The 19092-nt window shown below is 36.8% G+C and overlaps 2 protein-coding genes across 2 annotated transcripts in view; one reads left to right on the forward strand and one right to left on the reverse strand.

The window, feature by feature from the left end:
- LOC129263359 (microfibril-associated glycoprotein 4-like) overlaps positions 1-19092 on the forward strand; it is a 53947-nt gene that overhangs the window by 12610 nt on the left and 22245 nt on the right. Inside the window, exon 2 of the mRNA XM_064100906.1 lies at positions 18332-18415. The gene's annotated coding sequence lies outside the window, so the exon portion shown is untranslated. The remainder of the gene's footprint in view (positions 1-18331; positions 18416-19092) is intronic.
- Positions 2794-4299, reverse strand: LOC135154506 (uncharacterized). The gene has a single exon (XM_064100757.1). The coding sequence runs from the start codon at positions 4297-4299 to the stop codon at positions 2794-2796; it is 1506 nt and encodes a 501-aa protein (XP_063956827.1).

The raw sequence follows: 19092 nt of genomic DNA on the forward strand, positions 1-19092 counted from the left end.
AGGATTATGATCTGTCCATATGTCCAATGCATGTTGAGATCCACTCACATACACTTCAAAGTGTTGCAGTGCAAAGATTAACGCCAAAGTTTCCTTCTCCACAGTGGAATAATTTCTCTGACTGCTCGAAAACTTCCTTGAGAAGAACGATATGGGCCTGTCTGTTCCCTGTTCATCTTTCTGCGTAAGAACAGCTCCGGCACCCACATCACTAGCGTCAACCATCAGAGAGAATGGCTGACTAAAATCTGGAGCCACCAGTACAGGATTGGTAGATAGGAGTGCTTTCACCTTGTCAAAAGCACTCTGACAGTCACTGGACCAGATGAACTTCACCTCCTTGCGTAGTAGATTGGTCAGCGGGGCGACGACATCAGAGAAGTTATGGCAGAATCGTCTGTAGTAGCCTGCCATGCCAAGAAACCTCATCAGTCCCTTCCGGTTGGTTGGAGTCGGGAACGCCAGAATAGCTTCTACCTTCGCTGAGAGTGGTCGAACATGACCTGAACCAACAACGTGACCCAAGAAACTAACAGTAGCACCTCCAAACTCACTCTTTGCCAAGTTGACTGTCAATTTGGCATCAGACAATCTCCTGAACAAATCTCTAATTCTTTGTACATGAACTTCCCAATCTTCACTATACACAATCAAGTCATCTATGTAAGCTTCACAGCCTTCAAGACGAGAGACAAGACTATTCACAAGTCTTTGGAATGTAGCCGGCGCGTTTTTCATACCGAATAGCATCACAGTGTACTGGAATAGGCCTTGGTGTGTAGCAAATGCAGAGATTTCTTGCGCTCTCTTAGTCAACGGAATCTGCCAATAGCCTTTAAGCAGATCAAATTTGCTCACATACTTCGCCTTTCCTATACGGTCAATACAGTCATCTACGCGCGGTATCGGGAAAGAATCGGTCTTTGTACTCGAATTGACTTTTCTGTAGTCAGTACAGAAACGATATGACTTATCCGGTTTCGGAACTAAGATGCATGGTGACGACCATGCGCTGCTACTTGGCTCGATGATGCCATTCTGCAGCATGTACTCTATTTCTTTTTCAAGATTCTTCTTCTTTACTGGGTTAACACGATAAGGCGCCTGCTTGATTGGGGCGGTATCTCCCACATCAACATCATGTTCAACAACATCAATACGAGATGGGATATCTGCAAATAACTGCGGATACTCATTCAACAGCTCTTTCACATCCCTCCTCTCCTTCTCAGACAAGTGGGTTAGTTTGTCATTGATGTGTCTTAGAACTTCTGAATTTTTCAATTTCACACATGGTTCATCTCTCTCAATGTTACACATCTCTTCACTTTCATCATTCAGCTCAGATTCTACAGCACTCAACACTGGTTGTGCTCTCTTTTCATCATCTCTTCGAACATAAGCTTTTATCATATTCACATGACATACACGCTTTCTCTTTCTTCTATCTGGAGTTTTGACGACATAGTCAACATCACCAACTTTCTTCAGAATGGTATACGGTCCAGTAAATCTAGCCTGCAAAGCATTACCAACTACTGGTAACAAAACCAAAACCTCATCACCTGCCTTGAAATTCCTTTCCTTGGACTTCTTGTCATACCAAGACTTCATTTTCTCCTGAGAATCAGACAAATTCTTCTTAGCAACTTCACAAGCACGATGCAATCTCTCACGGAAAGACGATACATAGTCCAACATATTCACATCTTCCTCATCTGACAACAACCTTTCACTCAACAACCTGAGGGGTCCACGAACTTCATGTCCATACACGAGCTGAAATGGGCTGAAACCAAGAGATTCTTGAACAGATTCTCTCAAAGCAAATAGCAACAATGGAATTCCCTCATCCCATTGTTTCTCTGTCTCCAAACAATATGTTTTGAGCATGTTCTTGAGTGTCTTATGACATCTCTCAAGTGCTCCTTGCGATTCAGGATGGTATGCACTAGAAACTACATGTTCAATCCCTAACTGCCTGAGCACTTGCTTAAAGACTTTCGACATAAAGTTTGATCCTTGATCAGACTGAACGGTACGCGGTAATCCTACAGTCGTGGAAAACTTGATCAGCGCCTTGCTCACATTGTTTGCGGTGATGCGTCTAAGTGGAATCGCTTCGACATACCTGTTACTTGCGCACATAATGGTAAACAGGAATTCATTACCTGCTTTTGTCCTCGGAAGCGGACCTACGCAATCTATGATAATTCTTGCAAACGGTTCATCGAACGCTGGCACTGGTTTTAATGGCGCGACTGGTATTTTCTGATTCGGTTTACCAACTACCTGACATACATGACAATTTCTGCAATAGTTTGCAACATCCTTTTGTAAACCTGGCCAAAAGAAATGAGAAAGGATTTCCAAACTTCATCAGCAGGAACATCTATCGGCCTCCACTTTCTCATCAAAACACCTGACTTCGTATAATAACAAACAGGCACGGTCAATGCCTCCTCCTCAGAGATCGCTCTCTCAAACATGGATACTAACTGAGGATCTTTTTGTTGCTCCTCCAACAACTTACTCTTACTTATCGGCATTGGTTCACATTTATTTTTCTCTTCTGTACGTTGAGTTTCTCCTGCACCCTCATTCACATTTGATTCACATTCATCATCAACCAAACGACAAAAGAAATAATCTCCCAAGTTAACCTCATCTAGCTCACTAGACTTCGATTCAGACTCTACTTTCTTTGCCATCGAACGAGTTACAGCACAAGACGGAAACACAGTAGGAAATTCTGCAACCAACTGCTCTGTTTCACTACTCTCACACGGAATATCACACAACTGGACATGGCACAACTTTATCACCAGCAAGATCATTCCCTAAAATGATGGAAACATCTGCCATCGGAAGTGATGGTCTCACAGCTATTTTCACACTGCCAGAAACAAGGTCTGATTTCAAGTCTACCACATGAAGGGGTGCTTTTACAAAGCCATCTCCTATTCCTTGGAGCAAAACACTAGTTCCAACACAAGATTTCTCACCAAAAGGCAACACACTCTCCAAAATCAAAGACTGAGAAGAACCAGTATCACGCAACACTTTCACTTTTCTTGCTTCGACACTACCAGCTAGGGAAACATATCCTACAGAAACAAACGGTTCATATTGCTTTTTCACTTTCTCTAAGTTAACTGGCTCAATCCTACTCTCTGAACTTAGCAAATTATTCACAAATGCATTTGGATGTGCATTACTTGATTCACTTGTTTCTCCTTTAAGTGTAGGACACTTTGCTTTAAAATGACCAACCTTGTGACATGCATAGCATTTCTTTTCTTGCTCGTCATCTTTAGATTGTGATTTTACTTCTTTCTTGTTGTGTGCTGAAGCACCATTTTTGTTTTTGTTTTTCCACTTTCCAGATTTGTTTGTCTCATCTGATTTTTTGTTTGTGATTTTGTGCGTTAGCGCATAATCATCTGCAAGCTTCGCTGCTTCATTAAGCGTTCCTATTTGCTGCTCTTCAAGATGCAACCTAGCATCGAAATGCACACTACGCTTAAACTCTTCGAGAAGAATTATTTCTCTAAGCTTATCAAAGCTATCTGCATGGAGTGACGAACTCCATCTATCAAACAACTGTTGTTTGCGCCTAGCAAACTCAAGATGAGTTTCGGTCTCATCTTTGCGCGTTTTCCGAAATTGTTGACGATACGCATCCGGTACAAGCTCATAAGCACGCAACACTGCTGCTTTAACAACGTCATAACGACCCGCATCATCAACTGACAAAGCTGAATAAGCATCTCGAGCTTTACCCTTCAACTGAGATCGTAACAAGTGTGACCATTTTTCTTGCGGCCAACTCAAACTAACAGCTACCTTTTCAAAGTGAAGGAAATATTTCTCTATCTCCTCCCCCTCCTGAAAAACGGGAACCATTCGAACATGTTTCGCAACATCAAAATCAGACTTTACTTGCCTAATTTCTTCTCGTTCTCTAGCATTCTCATGCCCCCTTCTCAAAACTACTTGTTCTCGTTCAAGTTCAACTTTCGCTATCTCTAGTTCCAACTCTTTCAAACGCAATTTCTCTGTCAAGTCCACATTCACAGACTCAATCTGAACCTTAGATAAAGCTTCAAGTGGCAGAACATCTTCCTCTTCCACTAACCACTGAATTACAGCTTTCAGAATTTCTAATTTACGCCAAGTATTCCTTACCTCAGCAACCTGGTAATGATGAGCAATCTCCAAGAGATGAACCTTCTTCAGAACCAGCAACTTCTCAACACTGGGAGAATCAACGAAATCATCCAAAGAAAATTCCGCCATGGTCAACAAAAGACCCCTAATCTTTAACGCTGAAAAGACTAGAAACAGCTAAAGAAAACCTTTAATTCTTAGCCAAGACAATAACCAATATGGTTATCACAGTTGAAAATTATATCAATAACATAAGAAAATGTCAACCTGACCTGGCTGACCCTGTATATATGACCTCAACCTACAGAAACGGTAACCTGACTCGGTCACCCCAGTTGAAAATTTTTCCAACCACACTGTCAACTTGACTCCAGTCGACACTGTCAGTTCCCATCAACCGACACAGCAACAACAAAAAAATGGTTAACCAGTTGAAATATCATCAACCCAAATTTCATTCAACACTACGTGAACTAAACACATCGCACAGCAAGACACACTGAAATACATGGAATTGCCTCATGGGACAAACAGCACGCCATACTCTACCGTGTGCGCCACCACACAGCGTCATACACAACACACTGACAGCGATATCCACACACTGGCATTACATCTACGTGTACACACACCCATGCAAATGTCTAATGACAATCCTCACGTTGAATACGATTGCACAATACATGTACGTTCATGCGACTTTGCCGCGCCGGCATTATACGGTATACGGAACTTCGATACAACTTACGCCGAGAGTTCTGGTTCGACTCTCACCAAGCCCCCACTGTTACGCGGGGGAATTGACTCCGGACATGCCCCCACTGTTACGTTTGCTGGTCCGGACAAGCTCTTCCTATGACCTGTCTTGGACAAACTCCTACGTAAACCTCCTGAATCCTGTTTTCCATTCAGACAATCATGAACTAGAAAACAAGCCACGCTGTGTCAAATCGTTTAAAACACAGTTTATTTACAAAATGTACACATGACGATTCAGATTCACAAGTCCGTTGTTCACATAGCGATATATCCTTTTTCTAATCTTCTCTCCAGACCCAAAACACATATTATTATCTCGTCACATCACTCAATTCATCTCAGCAGAAAAGGTGCGTGAACATGATTCACAAGGAGATTCAGAGAGTGACGAAGAGTTTGAAGATGCTGATACGCGTGAAGATGAGGAGCAAGAGTACTCCGATATGTCAGCAGATTCCCCCAAACTACCGAAGGATGGGAAAAAGTTCGCCAAGGGTAAGCGGAAACAAAAAATCAGGAGCAAACCAGCCAAAAAGAAATAGGAAGCTGCTTCCGATTTCTGACAATAACAGAGTGTAAATAGTGTAAATAAATCACCTATGCCAGGAATAAAAAACAAATACTGCAACTTGATTAGTTTGAATGTTAGAGGTATCAGAAGTAAAGAAAAAAGAGACACAATCCTGTTATGGAGCAAGCATCAGAAAACAGACATATTGTTATTACAAGAAACTTATTGGACAGATAATATTTTGAAAATCATTCGAAATGAATGGAAAGGGCAAGTTTTTTGTTCAAATGGATCTAATCATGCCAGAGGAGTCGCCATTCTTATTTCAAAAGATTTACCAATAACTTTCAATAACATAATTTATGGTCAAGAAGGACGGATGATTATGTTAAATAGTATGATTAGTAATTGTAATCTATGTATAGTAAATATTTATGCACCCACAGAAAAGAAATACAGAGAACGATTCTTCAAAAAGCTTTATAGGTGGATCGAGTCGAACAGACCTCTAGATAGCGAGTTAGTAATAGGTGGAGACTTTCATTCCATCCTCTCCCCAACTAAAGACGTAAAAAGAAATCCGAATACTTATTATAAGACACCACACAATCTTAAAGCTATTATCAAACATTTTGATTTATGTGATATATGGAGACGTTTTAATCCAAACAAACGACAGTTTACTTGGAGAAATGTATCTTTAGATTTGGCATCACGCCTTGATTATTGGCTGGTAAATAAGAATCTGAAAGCAAAAATAATGATGTGTGATATACGTCCATCTGTACGTTGTGACCACAACGCTATTTTTTTAAGGTGTTGATAGGTAAAGTGGAGAAAGGTCCAGGATTCTGGAAATTAAATACGCATATTCTGAAAGATGATGTGTATAAAAGTAAAGTAAGAAAAATTATTAGAAACATTGAAAATATGAATCTTAGTTTCTCTGAAAGATGGGAACTTACAAAGATTAGATGTCGTGAATTTACACAAACATACTGTATTGGAAAGAAGCATAAATCAAAAGAATCAAAGACAAGCTTAGAAGAAAGATTTGCTAAGATAACTAGGAAAATTGATGAACAAGGTAACATTGATGATGTGACTAGAAAAGAGTACCTCTGTATTAAAAGTGATTTAGATAGACTGTATAAAAGATATTGTAAAGCAGCAAGTATACGAGCTAGAATCAAATGGCTAGAAAAGGGCGAAAAAAATACAAAATATTTTCTGAGTCTAGAAAAGAAAAACGCCCAGAAAAGAAATATAACTAAAATACGAAAAGATAATAAGATTATTACGAAACGAGTACAGATTCTAAATGAGGTTGTTTCTTTTTACAAAGAACTATACGCCAGTAAACATATACGAAAAGAAGATATTGAAAGATATTTTGTAGGTTCCGTTGTAAATAAGTTATATGAAACAGACAAAGAAAAATGTGAAGGACTGTTAACATATTCAGAATGTCGAATTGATGCTTTTAAGATGAGCAAAAACAAAAGTCCGGGAGCAGACGGTTTACCCGTCGAATTCTTTTTCGAGTTTTGGGACGATATTTAATTTATGTTGGTCAATGCTCTAAATGAAAATTGTAGTAATAAGGTTATGTCAAAAACCCAACGGTTAGGAATTATTACGTTGATTCACAAAAAAGGACAGATTGAAGATTTGAATAACTGGAGGCCAATAACCTTGTTAAATTACGACTACAAAATAATGGCGGCTGCCTTATCAAACAGGTTACATAAAGTGTTATCAAAACTTGTTCATGAAAATCAGGTAGGTTACATAAAAAACAGAATGAGTGGTTTTAATATTAGACTTACGCAAGATGTTTTTGATTATATGAAAAAGTACAATTTAGAAGGTGCCTTAATGTTAGTTGACTTTCGGAAGGCATTCGACTCCGTGGAATTTGATTTTATTGAAAGCTGTTTGAGTCATTTTAATTTCGGCGAAGACTTCCGATGTTGGGTTAAATTAATGTATGAAAAAGTGGAGAGTTCGATACTAATCAATGGTTGGAGAACGCAAACATTTCAGATCTGTAGATAGAGGCATAAGACAAGGCTGCCCCCTATCGGCAATGTTGTTTATCTTGGTGGTAGAAACCCTAGCAGAAAGAATCAGAAGAAATGACAAAATTAAAGGAATTCTATTTGGACACAACAAAAGAACAGAATTAAAAATCTTACAATATGCAGACGATACATCTGTGTTTTTGAGAGAGAAATCGTCTATGCAATATATTATGGAAGAATTAGATAAATTTGGACATGTGGCCGGGCCGGTTGTTAATAAAGACAAAACAATGCTGAAATGGTTAGGCTCTACGGAAACTTATTGGAATTTTGATAAATATGGTTTGAAGTGGACGAAAGGTTGTATTAAATATTTAGGAGTTCATATAGACCATGACCTAGATAAGGTTGTGAAATTGAACTGGGAAACCAAATTACAAAAGATACAGAGAATCCTGGACAATTGGAGGAAAAGAGATCTCACAATTATAGGAAGAGTCCTTATCATCAAGACTCTACTTGTAAGTCAAATAATTCATTTAATTATGTTTTGTCCAGTTCCTCACCAGATAGTAAAGAAACTGGAGAATATAATTTACCATTTTTTATGGAACGCGAAAGTTGACAAAGTTAAGAGAATGACAATTGTAAAGGAATATGAGGATGGTGGTATTAGAATGATCGACATTCAGAAATTAATACAGAGTTTCAGATTGAAATGGTTGGCGAGAATAGTTGACGATACAAGTGGTTATTGGACAGATTTTGCTTTATTGAATTTGGAATCAGTAGGGGGTGTCAGACTAGTTCTTAACCGTACTATGGATAATCACAGATAGAAAAATGGTTTGTTAACAAATTGCCAAAATTTTATGTTGAGATTATAAAATCATGGTCACACTTGAAAGAATCCACAAAAAAGATGATTTGTTATCGAACACACAGATTCTATGGTATAATAAATATATTGTATATCATAATCAACCATTTTTCTATAGAGATTGGTACGCTAGCAAAATAATTTTTCTGAAAGATATTTGTATCGAAGGAAAATTTGTATCTCTTACGAAACTGAAAGAATATTTTGAATCCGAGAAAACAAAAGCAAGAGCCCTGTTTGATTATTCTAAACTACAAAGGGCGATACCGAAAAATATGGTTGAATGATTTAACAGATGGTATTACGTTGGACATTCCAAAAATACCACTGAAGGGAAAAGACAAACAACTTAGGTTCTGTTCCAGCAAGCTATTTTACCACATTTTATTAACACATGACAAAACAAACGACGCTCCTACATATTGGGCTGACTTTGCCGATAGTCCTATAAATTGGAAGAATGTCTTTCAGAGAAATTTGAAAAATATAGGGGAAAACAAATTGAAACAATTCAATTTAAAATTGTTGTATAACTTAATTCCTACGAAGAGGATGTTGTTTTTATGGCAATTGGACAATGATGATAAATGTGAAGTTTGTAATATCAAAGAAGATTTAATTCATGCTTTTTTGTATTGTAGTTTGAATATGCATTTCTTTTATAATTTATTCATAATGATCAAAAATGTGTATGATGTAGACCTTTGTTTTCATGTCGATATTTTGTTGAAAAATTACAAAGAAAAGAAGATTGATGATATTATAACAATAGCACTTTGGAGTATTTATAAGATGTTAATTTTTAGAAACTTACATAGAAAAGAAGAAAGAGAAAATAAATTATGGTTTACTTTTGTCAGAGAATTGAAATTAAGATTAGATATCAATAAGATCATGAAGATTCTGAGGAAAAGAAGAAAGAAAGAAATGTATAATTTGCCTGTTGCTTTGGAAATGTATCTATGAGTTTTGTTTAAAAACGATGTGTATATGAAATGAATTTTTGTTGAAAATAAATGCCCCTGTTATGGGTGAAAGAGAGAAAAAAAGTTATACATGGAAGAGAAGTGCAGTGTCAACCAGCATCATGGTAAGCTGCATCTCCCTTCTAAAGAGCAACTACGCCAGGTTACAATCTGGATAGGAAAACTTGCAAGTCTCTCGGGGAGAATACAAAGATGATAACAGCAAAGATTTAATTTCACATATCATTTCACATATCATGTAAAAACTCCTCAATGCTCTAACCTCAGTCAGGAATATACTAGCCAAAAACACCTGAGGCCCGTTTCATAAAAAATTGCAACTGTTGCAACTGCAATTGCAACTGGTGTAAGTGACAACAGTTGTATCTTTTTATGAAACGGGCCCCTGGAGTCAGTTTCATAAAGATTTAGAACTATACAGATGATATAGTTTTGTTCTTTTTAACAGATCGTTTGGGTAAAGATCGCAGATCTCAACATTTGACTGCTGAGGAAAGTGAAAGGTCAATTTCCTCAAAATATCAATTATTTATCGTATTAACCAGTGATGCAGAGTACCAATATTTTTACATTTTAAGGTCAATCATCTTTAGAGATCCTCAAATTTCAAACATAAGTTGATATTAAAACTAATTTAACATGAACATGTTAATCAAGAACTATGGATGCAAAACATCAATATTCTGATATTTTAAAGTCATTGACCTTAAAATCATTGTCCTCAAGAGGTCAGGAGAGGTCAAATCTGAATTGCATTATAATTTTTAAATGAAGCCTATGGTAAGATATAACACTAGTGAAAGCTAAATGCGTTAATCATTATTTTAAAAAGTGCTATGACCAGACCAGTGTTTTTACTATAATTTTTTTTAAATGAAAAATTCTCACGATGGCCTCCATTTTGGATTTATGCAAATTTATGCAAGATAGATTAGAATTATTTCCACTTCGTTGATTTTTATGGACTTTTTGTCTCGCCCACCAGAGGTGAAGGCGAGACTTAGGGATCCAAATGTCGTCCATCGTCCGTCCGTCATCTGTCTTCCGTCCGTCGTCCGTCCGTCACAAACCTTATGACACATAACTCCACAACCGTTAGTCACTTTTCAATCAAACTTGGATCATGGTAGATGGACTTGGGAGACCTGCATGTTATGCTGCAGTCGGAGGTCACAGGGTAAGGTCAAAAGTCATTTTCAGGTCAAGGTTAAAGTTTGCATGCAAGACTCTCGTATGACACCTAACTCCGCAACCGTAAGTCACTTTTCAACCAAACTTGGATGGTAGATGGACTTGGGCGACCTGCATGTTATGCTGCAGTCGGAGGTCACAGGGTAAGGTCAAAAGTCATTTTCAGGTCAAGGTTAAAGTTTGCATGCAAGACTCTCGTATGACACCTAACTCCGCAACCGTAAGTCACTTTTCAACCAAACTTGGATGGTAGATGGACTTGGGGGGCCTGCATGTTATGCTGCAGTCGTAGGTCACATGGTATGGTCAAAGTAAATTTTTAGGTCAACATTAAAGTTTACGTGCAAGACTCTTATGACAAGTGTTATTCCATCCCAGTCATTTCACAATGAAATTTCTATACAATTCGTTGCCTGCCCCCGCAAACCACGATATTTCTGGTTATTTTTATAAGTGGGCGAGACACAAAATCGCTTTTGCCTTGTATGTAATTTTGGAGACATTATGGAAATGCATTCTGTTGAAATAAATTGTACGAGAGGCCTGTTAATCATAAACCACTGATGCTAAGTATCAATATTGTAGCGAACCCGTTTGCTACGGTTTTTGGTTATAATGCAGTAAACGTAGATGGCGCTATAGCTTTTGGTGCGTTAGAACTCAATGATCGACTTACGCAACGCACTGCGTAAGGCAGCTCTCGGAGACTATAAATAGCGGAGTTTCGCAGTGATCTCGTCACTTCGACGCTGGCGGAGGTCGGAGTCGGACGAAGAACTCCCTTCGCTCCTCTCAAACTGGGCTGAATCAAGAAAAGGTTTGGAAATGAACATTGCTCGCTTAATTTCTACTACTGCAAATACAAGTCTGGATAATTGGTGACGGTGTTAATGGTGATAACCTGTACAATTGCTGAACAATGATGTATAATTAAAATATGACCGTTGTCATACACCAAATGTAATCATCGTCTCCAACCCGTGTGATCTATGGAATCCAATTGACTACTGCAGTATAAGCCTACCCATAGAGATTATACAGCCCCAATAGAAATCTCTGTTCAGACTACCCCTCAACACTCCACCCCCATATCTTTTGGGAAAACGGAACACGCCCAGGTCTCTACATAAAGCCATATTATACATATTATAAGGAAGCCGCTCGCATCAAAGATGGCTAGTAATTCATCAACGGATGAAGGTGATAGAGGCAAGGGACAGGCCGGCCCCCAGCATCCAGGACCCGTTCAAAGACGGAGGGCCGCCACAATATTCTAATATGTTAAGGTTATCGACCGTTCCCAGTGCTCCAGGGTCAAAGGTCAACATTAAATACACAAAATTCTTTCTAGAATATCAGGTTACATCGAAGTCAATGGTGAATAATAATTTTGTTTGCATTATTACTGTATCTATCATGAACTAATGATGCAAAACATCAATTTCCTGATATTTCGAGGTCGTTGACCTTAAGGTCATTGAGCTCTAGAGGTCAGCAGAGGTCAAATCTGACTTGCATCCTAATTTTAACATGAAGCCTTTGGTAAGATATAACACTGGTGAAAGGTAAATGCTTTAATCATAATTTTTAAAAGTGCTAAGATCACACCAGTGTTTGTACTACTATAAGTAATCATGACTGAAAATTCTCACAATGGCCGCCATTTGGGATTTATGCAAATTAGACATCTTTCCACTACATCGATTTTCGTTTAAAATTTTAGTATGTAATTTTGGGGCTTCAAGAAAATGCACTGGGGTGAAAAATTTATGTTGCAATTTGTTTGTGGTTGACCCCCAAAATCAGTAATTTTCCCGGGACTATAAAGCTAACCAAACTTTCACAAATTTAAAATGAAATGTGGTTGCGTTAATTTTGATATACACTGTCCAACATAATATAGCCAGGTGGCGTGACTTCGACAGCCCCCTGAGAGGGATAGGCGTCGATGTTCCAGCCCTTTTTATGTAGCTGATAGAGAAAAGCCTAATCTTAACTATCCAAGTGGTTAAAAAATTCATAAATGCATACAATTCGTAACTTTACACTACATGTATATTATATAAAATACATAACAAAATTGAGTAATCAATTTTGATACCTTATGAATTTGTTTAAAAAGAAAGAGACCAAGTTTGAATCGCATTCACATGATAATAGTATATCAATAAAGTTTTCTGGAACATTTCAAGGTAATTGTTCTATTTTTTCTTAGATCTATGTAAAATCATGTATTTCCAAAATTTTCAATTTTTGTGAAAAAATGACAACAATGCAGTTTTCTACTAAAAATCTCTGCCAAATTATATATTTATCGCCTATAAATAGTACCAACTTATAAGAAATTTATTTCTCTTTTATTTGACACTAATTTTGTGGCAATTAACTGTTCATGTAGAAACCTATGTACGATAATTCAAATTTTCTGAAAATTTGGTGGCCATTTTGGATTTATACATATTAGACGTCTTTCCACTACTGGGATATTTCTGGACTTTTAGTATGCCATTTTAGGGACTCCAGGGAAATGAATTGTGGTAAAAAAAAATTAATGCAATTTGTTTGCAATTGACCCCCAAAATCAGTTATTTTTCTTTGACTAAGAACTCTTAGCTCAAAATCGATGATTACTAACACAGAAAAGAATATGTGGGACAGTTGATTAATATTGCTCAGAAAATACCCGACATTGATGGAACCCCGTGCTTAATTTGCTCATTTCTCAGCAATTAGGCATTTTCTTCCAGAGCTATTTGGCACATATTTTTTATTCAGTTGATGCATACAAATCTTTTGGTGGTAGTTTCATTGGATTCTGTCGGAACAAATTTTTGAAAGCGTTACCACAACTAGTATTTATCTTTAAGATGACGGAGTGGTGAAAAGAAAAAGATTGAGCGATATTACAATTATAATTGGTCGATGCGAAATGTTTAGTGTTTCATGGTCGTTAGACCTAGTACATAAAAACAAATCAATGTGTTTTCAGAATTTATGTAGGCCGATAGGTGTGAACTTATGAAATCTTTGATGCCGTAACTGTCAACAAATATCAGTTGTTAACAGATGTTCAGGAGAGACAAAAAGAAATAGCATGATAATCAGTACTTCAACTTTAAACACTTATTTGGGTGCGCTACCTCCGAGATATACATGGTATATGCACAAATGTTATTAGAGTACAGGATTGCGACGTTATTGAAAAGGGCGCTTCTGTGAATGCTTGCGAACGTAGCGAATTCGGGATTTTGCCAGGGTTCGTAAAAGGTTGCAAAAGAATCGGTTGAAAGGTTGCTAAAAAATCGTTAAAATTGTTCATGGTTGCAAATGTTTTTTTTTCTTCTTGTCGCAAAGAAAGTTTGTAAAATTTAATTGTGAATCTTTTCGTTTTTTTCGCAAACAGTCACCCGAGTTCGGAAGTATGTTATTAGCATTTGTAAACAGTTGTAAAACGATATCACTGAAGTCCTGTCCTTCATTTCTCCCTATCTCTCTCTCTCCTTCCATATCTTTCTTCTCATACCCTCTCCCCCCTCTTTTTCTCTCATCTTCAATTGCCACCTTTTCTCTTCGCTATCTTCTTATCCTGTCCATCTTCATTGTCTCGATACTATATTCCTCCATCTCCTTTTTTCCCTTTTCTCTCATTCATTTTTTCTTTCTATCCTTCTTCATCTCTCTTGCAGTACACAAAACACTTGAGAAATTAGTTTTTTGAAGTAGAGTTATGCATGGTACAATTTATATTTGAATGCTATATTAAGTGCAATCATAAAGGTAAATTACGGTAAAGTAAAAGTAAGAGTTGCAATTTTATCTCTTACATTTTTCGTTATATGTAAAATTGAACATTGCTGGCATTGCATATATCTTTACTTTCTCTTCTTCTTTCCTATATCCTTTTTTTCTTTCTTCCTATTTTCTGTTTCTCCGTTCTCCCTATCCCTCAGCCGTTTTAGCATTTAGTCCTATTTCTTGGTATCAAGAATTCATTTCTTGATATCAAGAAATGAATTCTTGATATCAAGAAATAGAATTCTTTATATCAAGAATTGAATTCTTGATATTAAGAATTATATTTCTTGATATCAAGAATTACCATTGCTTAACTACACAAAACCATTTCTTGATATCAAGAATTCGATTTCTTGATATCAAGAATTCATTTCTTGATATCAAGAAATGAGTTCTTCATATCAAGAAATGAATTCTTGATATCAAGAAATTATGAAATATTTGATGCCGTAACTGTCAACAAATATCAGTTGTTAACAGATGTTCAGGAGAACTCAATTCTTGATATCAAGAAATGGTTTTGTGTAGTTAAGCAATGGTAATTCTTGATATCAAGAATTCGAATTCTTGATATCAAGAAATAGGAATAAATGCTAAAACGGCTTGCCATACGCCCCTACTGTAGGTACATTTCAATGGATAGAGGAGTAACGGCTAGAATGTTAAGTGCTTATGCTTATTTCGGTCCTCTTTTTGTTCGGGTCGGCTTGTTGCTGAGGCAGACTTGTGCTTTTGTTAAAATTCCTGAATACGCGTCGAATGTATAATGTATAATTAAACATTTCGATGCATGTCCAATAATTTAAATTATATTCCAGTGCTCCATTCGACTTTGTTAACCGCCTTTTTGTTCGTTTACACCGATATATTGTTCTCTTTATAATTCAATAATACACAATGCTACTCAATGATTATGCCGAATGTTGCTTATTTCTTTTCCCCTGTTGTTCTTACTGTTTCTGTTCCACATATTGTGTTAAATACTTATTGGTGTCTTATACCGCTTGATCAACCTAATTCCATATCGTCACTCATTTATGTTTCTTTGTTATTTTTGCAAGGTCGAATGGAGTTCTTGACTGGCTGTTACATATGTATTTTTATCCATACCTTGTTTGTATATTTGCATTTTTGTCAATTCATATGATTTTTTTTACCTTGTACAAGCATTTGCAATTCAGCCTTTGGCTGCAACGAATGTTTTTTGATGTATCTATAAAGACCATTATTATTATTATTATTTTTATTTGACAAGAGGGAGTTTTTGCAACTGCAACGGGATTCAAGAAAACTCTAAAAGAGGGAGTGAACTGTGTGTGGTCTCTCATTGACTGTGTGTTATAAATACTTAGTCTTAAAATATACTTTTTCAGATATCTTGTAATACTACAGAGAATAAATTGACCTATAATTGTATTTGTTTTATTAATGATAGAGAAACTATTTTTTTTAGAGGAAAAGTAATTGATTTGCTGCTTGGTAACCTAATTATTGTGGTATAAATATATTGAGTAGTTAATTAGCATGTTATCATTATGGGTCAGTAAACTGGCCAGGTATGAGTAGTTGAGGACTCGAGATGGTGCTATTGGTTAGTATCTGCTTTAACATATTACAAATGTGACCGGGCACCACAAAGCCCACAAAATGTCGCCAGAAATTGAATTTTATTTAAATAACCCTTTTGAAAGAGGAGACTCGAAGCTTTATAAATTAATATAACTCATGAACAATTATTGATCCTAACCCGCACAAGAAAGAGGAGAATGTTCACTACCATGAAACATTCGTTATGAGAAAAGGGGGATTAAAAATTACTATTGGAAGAGCACGTGCTCTTCCAATAACTTATTGTAGACAAAAGGAAGATAAAAAAATCAATGAAATCTTGATAGAAGGAATTATCAGATTGCTTTGCAAAGTTCACACACTAATTAAAGTTGTCCATTAGTTTGAATAAGTATCAATGTTAGAAATTATCCTGTTCTAAATTTATAGGAGTTCAAAGAGAGATGAATATTCAGGTTTTCGTAAAAACCAAGCATGAATACATTTACCTAAAAATATTTGTAAGAAATAGGTCTAATAAAAAATTAAAAAATTACACTTTAGGTTTGATTGGTACATCCGAATTTTTACAGTAAATATGGGAAAGTGTACTCTTTCAGAAAACACAAAAATCTAAAATGTGAATAGTCTGACCAAAATACTCTTAATTGACTCCAATTGAAAACCACATGGTGCAAATTTTTGTGGGTTTTGTGGCGCTGGGTTACAAATGCCCTTTAAGTGACATTGAACAACGGGAAGGCATTTGTCGCAAATTGCTTGACCAGAGTGGCAGGTCTGTTGTAAGTTTCGCAGCTGACGAAAAATTGCAAATGCGTTGTTTCTCAACAGTCGAGGACTACACTTCTGCTTCACCAATTTTCGACAACGGCCTTCCAGTTGTTCATTGTCACTTGAGGGGAAATTTTTCGACAAAGACTTCTTGGTTGTGCTTTCTTTTGAAGGGCATTTGTCAATGCATTTCTTATGTGCTTGAATCCGCTGTACGTCGTGGAGACGGTAACTCCCTTTATGTAGTATGATGGGGGCGGCAGGCATAGAAAAGCTACTGAAAATTGTATAATGCCGCAGGACCTCCAGGGATAACAGAATATCGATTACTGATAGAGCCAGCTTACCAAAAGAGCAATAAAAAAAAATATATATCTTAAGTTAATTAATCAGTGGTTGCTATTCACTCAAGCATTTTGCGTGCTATAGCTGGCAGCTGCATTCTACACACTTAAAATGTTGGGCAACATACTGTCTACTGTGTTGGGTAATGTATGTTGGTAAATCATATATATAAATAATAAACTCAAGTATAAAAATTCCGTAATGAAAGAATGTTCATGAATTGTCGTTTTATCAAGTGCATTACTTGACAAAGCCGTTGGCCAGGAACAATAAGGCAACAATACAACAATATATATATATATATATATATATATATACATATATACCCTCACCGTGTGTGTGTGGGTACAAGTATCTCGAAGGCTAAAATTATCTATTTTAGAGAAACTGCATTGCTTATATAAAATTGATATCTTGTGTTTTATTTCAAATGCGTGGTTGTGTTTGGATTGGGTTAATGGCATTATTATGGGCATGCAATATAAGATATTATTACCTATACAAGGCATTTTGGCAGATAAATAAAAGTCAGATTTCGCTCGCTACTTTCAATCCGAGACCAACGAGGGGAACATTTGCCATCTTGCCCTCCCCGGGCTTTGCCCATCGAAATCCTGTACAAAATAGAGAGCAATATTGGCCATATCTCTGCTAATGCGCTTGCACAGTAGGAGCCGATTTTGATCGTTAATTTCAGTATTTCCGAAATCTGGCTGGAACCCGTTTATGAAACAAAGTACAACGCATTGTAGACAATGCGCGGCTCGGCCAGTGCATACACAAACGTAACCCAAGCGCAAGATTTCTACGCGTTGAGTGTACGTGCACGCCATGCCTGATGCGCGACTGCAAGGTAACAATTACGTCACAATTGCTTATTAAAAGTTACTTCGCTTTTAAAAGTCGTGAATAACCTGAAATCAGAAGTAGTGATAAGCAAACAAGCATATACATGTAAATTGTTCCGAATAGGAGCTTGAATTACACATTGTACAGCTTTAGGTAATAATAATATTGACTGGTTCTTCTTTCGGGAAACATCAAAAATGTCTCCCTTAAAAGAGCCATATTGCCCTCGTCTAAAGACTCAGGCCAATATGATTCTCTTGCGGGCGACATATTTGATGTTTCCCTCAAGACCAGTCAATATTATATAAGTATTTCTTGATTTTATGTATGTGTGTGTACGTGTTTCCCTTTTTAAATGTATAATAATGATCATTTTAATGTATAATAATATCCTTACATTAGAAGTTTAAAATAATGAAATTGAACGAAACGGATGTTGCTATAGGCCTTTAATTTTTTTTTTCATTAATCTCTGCTAAAGAAACAATTTTGACAATTCAATTTCGACAACACTTGGATGGAAATCGACCTGGATGTTCCCAGGCAGATCAATTTTGGCAATCAGGTAATCACTTTTATAGGGCAATAATAGAAAATGGAGAATTATTCATATCCGAGATAAAAAGTGGGAGGTCAGTTAAGATGACAGAAATGAAAGACCATGCACCACACTTAATTTTAATCAACAGTCCGGTTACGCTACCTACTCGGGGCCAAAAAGGCTATTACGTTATTACCAATGGCATACAATCAGGGGGGTCCAAATACCTTCCATTAATTTCATTAAATACACTGCAAAAACTCCGGTGTCGATTTAACACCAGACCGGAAATTATCTATGTATGTCCACACCAGAGAAGTATTGAAACAACACGGTAGAACAGTGGAGGATACGGGCTGTGTGCAGAGGGCACACGCTCCATCTTCTGAATATTTCAAGAATCATTCATTCAAAATAATTGCTACACTGCAAAAACTCCGGTGTTGATTCAACACCAGCACGGAATCTATATATGTCCACACCAGATAAGTATTGAAACAACACCAGTTTGGAATCAAACCGATGCTGTTTTAATACTAATTGGTGTTGTATAAACGCCTATCTGGTGTTAGACCAAAACCAAACTGGTGTTGTTTAACACTTCTCTGGTGTGGACCTATATAGATTCCAGACTGGTGTTAATTCAACACCGGATTTTTGCAGTGTATATTTAAAAGTAACCATCCGATTGTGTTTCTTTC

Source organism: Lytechinus pictus, chromosome 6, assembly GCF_037042905.1.
Source record: "Lytechinus pictus isolate F3 Inbred chromosome 6, Lp3.0, whole genome shotgun sequence".
NCBI classification, from domain to species: Eukaryota; Metazoa; Echinodermata; class Echinoidea; order Temnopleuroida; family Toxopneustidae; genus Lytechinus; species Lytechinus pictus.

What these genes read in the sequence shown, in the direction of transcription:
- LOC135154506 (XM_064100757.1), bottom strand. Translation starts at nt 4,299, where the DNA reads ATGGCGGAATTTTCTTTGGATGATTTCGTTGATTCTCCCAGTGTTGAG.